Source organism: Echinops telfairi, unplaced genomic scaffold, assembly GCF_000313985.2.
Source record: "Echinops telfairi isolate 266 unplaced genomic scaffold, ASM31398v2 ScPeMD7_7458;HRSCAF=8496, whole genome shotgun sequence".
NCBI classification, from domain to species: Eukaryota; Metazoa; Chordata; class Mammalia; order Afrosoricida; family Tenrecidae; genus Echinops; species Echinops telfairi.
Genome location: NW_022111358.1, coordinates 4151146 through 4156048, shown reverse-complemented (window position 1 = coordinate 4156048; position 4903 = coordinate 4151146). Strand labels below are relative to the sequence as shown.

General features: G+C 33.5%; 1 protein-coding gene across 1 annotated transcript in view; it reads left to right on the top strand.

Annotated features, from left to right (window-relative positions):
• TAOK1 (TAO kinase 1) overlaps positions 1 to 4903 on the top strand; it is a 122408-nt gene that overhangs the window by 90265 nt on the left and 27240 nt on the right. The window contains exons 13-14 of the mRNA XM_004706907.2: positions 2198 to 2332; positions 3971 to 4207. Coding sequence (XP_004706964.1) covers positions 2198 to 2332; positions 3971 to 4207 — 372 coding nt within the window. The remainder of the gene's footprint in view (positions 1 to 2197; positions 2333 to 3970; positions 4208 to 4903) is intronic.

Below are 4903 nucleotides of genomic sequence, written 5' to 3'. Positions count from 1 at the left end.
TTTTGACCTGTCCATAATATATTATTTGAAGTTACTTACATGGAAAATAAAATATTACAAAAGAAAACTATACATGAAATTCACAGAGGTTTCCTTAGGAGACAGTGAGAGAAGGGATCGAGTTAGGTAATGACAGAAAGTAACTTGTGCTTTACTTATAAAATTTATCTTTAAAACAAAAATAGAATTATGGAAAATTACTATTACAAATCCTAAATATAAGAAATATGGGTGTTTGCTATATTACTCTTGAAATTTTTGGATATAATTTTTTTTTAATTTCCTCAAAATATTTGAAAGTCTAGTATTCCTTTTAGCATTGAATAGAAATGCTCTAAAAAAAAGAAAGAAAAGAAAACAAATGCTCTGTAACTTCAAAACTTGCAGTTTTACTTAAAATGTTATTAGGACTGATTTCAGTGAGTAGCATTAGAGATGAATGAGAATTCCTGAATGCTTCATTGTGCTCATGTCGACCTTGTCCATGGCTCTAGAGGCAATCGGTCATTCAGACAGACCACGGGAATACTGTGTGGTCTAAAATCTGGAAAGGTATACGTCAGGCTTGTGTCTTTTCACCATGTTTATTCAGTCTATATGCTGAAAAGTTACTATGAGAAGCTGGACTATATAAAGAAGAACTTGACATTAGGATGGGAAGAAAGTGTATTAACAACCTACAGTATACAAATGACCACAACCTTGCTTGCCAAAAGCAAGGGTGACTTAAAACACTTGCTGATAAAGATGAAGGTTTGCAGCCTTCAGTATAAATTGCTGCTCAATGTACAGGACACAGAACTCACAATAATGCCAATAGTAACATCATAATAAAGAGAAAAGATTGAAGTTGTCAAGGGATTTCATCTTGTTTGGATCCACAATCAGTACCCCTGGAAGTAGCAGTCAGTCAAGAAATCAAAGGATATATTGCATTGCTGCATAAAACCACTTCAAAATGTCCATAAGCAAGGATGTTACTTTGAAGACTAAGGTGCACCTGATCCAACCCATGATATTTTCACTTGCCTCACATGTATGTGAAAGTTTGACATTGAATAAGGAAAACCAAAGAACTGATGTGTATGAATTAATGGTGCTGGCAAAGAATGTTGTAAGTATCATAGACTGCCAGAAGAACACAAAAGTCTATGTTAGAAGAATGCTCCTTGGAAACAAGGATAGAGAGACTTAATCTCACGTACTTTGGACATATTTTCAGGGGAGAACAATCCCTAGAGCAAGACATCATGCTTGTTAGAGTGAAGGGCAGGGCAAAAGAGGAAGACCTTCGACAATGTACATTGACAAAATGGCTACAACAGTGGTCTGTAACAACAATTAAGAACATAGTGCGGGTGCACGCAGTATTGTATTCTTGTTTGCATACGGTCGCTGTGAGTCAGAACCAAGGTAACAGTGCCTAACAAGCAGCAACAAAATATGTTTAATTTTTATAATCTTAGGGGATGATATCAATAAAAAAATTTAGTTGCTTCTTAACTAACTTTTTTGTTAATGAACAAAGATATATAAAGACAACAATTATTAGCTTTTAGCTTTTTTCCTTATCTTGGATAGATGACAGAATAAATATTACCAAGCAAAACAAAATTTACTGCCTCAAGTTGATAGCAACCATATTGGACAGAGTAGACTGCTCCTGTAGGTTTAGGAGACTGAAAATCTTTACCAGTGTAGAAAGCCTGTTCTTTTTCCCACAGAACAACTATTGGTTTTGAACTGCTGACCTTGTGGTTAGCAGTCCAACTTGGAACCCACTACCACACCAGGGCTCCAGTGAAGTATTATAAAGCCAGGTTTAAATTATACTGCTTCTAAAACACAAGAACCTTAGAATAATTAATTTTATTATTATTATTTTAAATATTGGCTACATGTTTTATCATCATTGTTTTGAAAAGATATTAAAAATTTTTAATTTTGCATGTAATGGGCAGGGAACAAATCTAGCCTGTATGTTTACTTAACCCTTACTCTGTTTTATTGCAAACACTGAGTAAATTATTTTGATTATACCTATATTAAAAATAGAAAACATTTCTAATATTTGCTGTAGCTTTTTAAAATTAAACATCTTTGAAATTTATCAGGTTGACTACAAGCTGTACTTTTCTTGCGAGTTCAAATGAACTATTCATTAACTTTACACGGGAATTGTCTCTTTTTTGCCTAGGAGGAAGAAAATTATAGAGAAGAGGGAGAGTCTAGAACAAGAGCAACTGATCCACAGTCTCCTCCCCAAGTATCCCGTCACAAATCACACTATCGTAATCGAGAACACTTTGCTACTATAAGGACTGCATCACTGGTGTGTATTTTGAAAATTGGCATATATACGCAGTGTCTTTTGTTTTGTTTTTGTATTTGAGTGTTTATTTTGCAAAACATGCTCATATCAACAGTAAAGTATCTATTAAGAGAAAGCTAGTATGTGGGGCACTTTTGAGAGATGTTACATTAAAAATGTCTCTCAGACATACATAAATTTCTAATATGCTAGAATATACTAAATGCTATAAAATCTCAAGCTCATCAAAACCGCACTTGCTTCCATTGAGTCATTTCCAATTCATAGATACCTTATAGGACAGAATGGAACTGCTCTTGTGCATTTCTGAGACTGCAACTCTTTATGTAAGTAGAAAGCTTCGTCTTTCCGCCACAGTTGCTGGTGGTTTCAAATGGTGGACCTTGTGGTTAGCAGCCCAGCACACCACCAGACCCTCTTCATAAATAGCTAATATGTTAGCACACGTTAATGCTGTAAAGAATTACAAAATACTAAATAGAAAGTCAGATAGCTTTTGATTAGAGGCAAAGAAGAAGGAGTCATGAAATAAATAGTGTGAATCTTTAATCAAGTAGTAGGTTTCAGCATAGGGAGAGAGAATAGGACCACACACACACACACACATGCGCACACAAAATTGACTGTTAAGAATTAGACTTGAAAGTTTAACTAGAGTGAGGAGCAATGTTTGGGAAATGCCAGGTAATCCAATTTGATACTCTAAAAGTAGTTCTTCTGATTTCCTTCATTATTATAAACATGAGTTATTCATCCATTATAAGGATATTGTTATACTGGAGTAATTGAAACCCCAACCATAATAAAGTTTATTTTGGATAAAGAGAAATTACATTAAACTGCCGTAAGAAAACTAGTTATTTTGAAACCTGACATTTCCAAAATTTGATATGTTGAACTTTTTTTAATATGCTTTATGTTTGTTCGTACGCTTTTTATTGAGTTCATCTTTTTAATAACAGATTTAAGCCATTCTCTATGTGGACTTTTTTGCCTATTCCTTTTCTTAATGATGTTTTGATATGGAGAAATTATTAGTAGTATTTTTTATTTTAAAAATTGAATTTGTACATCCTTTCTGGTTAGTGCTTTTTGTGTCATGCCAAAGAAACAGCTACTTAAAAGTCATGAAGATAATAAATGTTTTCTTTTACTTTGTGGTGGTTCTGGGTTTTACATTTGGGTCTGTTGATCTTCTCACATTAATTTTGTTTTTAGAGTGATATACTGGTCAAAGTTTATTTATTTACTTTTTATATAATCATCTGTCTCAGAAGAATTTGTTTAAAAGATGACTTTCATCATTTTTGTTATAAAATCAATGGACTAAATATGTTTATGTCTGATTTTATATTCTGTTCTATTTAGCCCCATCTACTTAGATTTTCCTTACACCAGTAGCATACTGTCTTGATAATTATAGTACAAAATTCAATTTAAAGACTAGTTTTCCTACTTTGGGGCCCTTACATTCCCTTTTAAGCTTAAGACCCATCTTGTTTATGTTTTGGCTTTTTAATTGTAATCTGCTAACATTGGGATTTCTGAAATTGCCTACATAGTAGTAAAATTTCCTGAAGCATTTAAAAAAATTTTTTTTTCCTATATCTTTCTTCCCTCCATTGTTTATATGTGTAGGTTACAAGGCAAATGCAAGAACATGAACAGGACTCTGAGCTTAGAGAACAGATGTCTGGGTATAAGCGTATGAGACGGCAACATCAAAAGCAGCTGATGACTCTGGAAAATAAGCTAAAGGCTGAGATGGATGAACATCGCCTTAGATTAGACAAAGATCTTGAAACTCAACGCAACAATTTTGCTGCAGAAATGGAGAAACTTATCAAGAAACATCAGGCTTCTATGGAAAAAGAGGTGGTTTAGTCTGTATTATTAATGTGCTTACCTTAACCTGTGAAGACCTTAGAAATAACCAATATGACACTTTGATTTAATTTTATCTGTTCCCAGTACCCGAGCAAATTGATTGGAGGAAGAAAAAAACCCTTCATTAGTATTGAGTTAATGTTGACTCATAATGACACTATAGGTCAGGGTTGAAACCCTATAAGTCAGGGTTGAATGGCCCTTGTAAAGACTCTTAACTGTTAACAAGCATAGAAAGCCCCATCTTTCTCACATGGAGCTGCTGGTGGTTTCAAACTGCTGACCTAGTTAGCAGCTCAATATAATTACTACACCACTGAAGCATTTTTATAACTTTTGTAATACCTTCTATTAATTGGTGACAGGCCAATCACCAAAAAAAATCTAGTGTTTTTTTACTCATTTTTGTGTGTGTCTGACATTTACAACAAACAAATCTTAAAGTAATTACCAATTGAAGTCTTACAGTTTTGCAGTTGCCAATTCCCAACAAAAATGTTTACTCTGAAAAATTAATGTGAAATAATAAGAAAATTTAGTATTGAGTACTGGGTCTGAGAACTAATAGACAAAGAATCATTTTCTGTCACTTGATAGTTTAATAGTGTTGGTAAGTCATTCAACTATTCTAAGCCTTTGAATATCTTTGGTTATCTGAACCATTTCATAACTCATTTAGCAGTC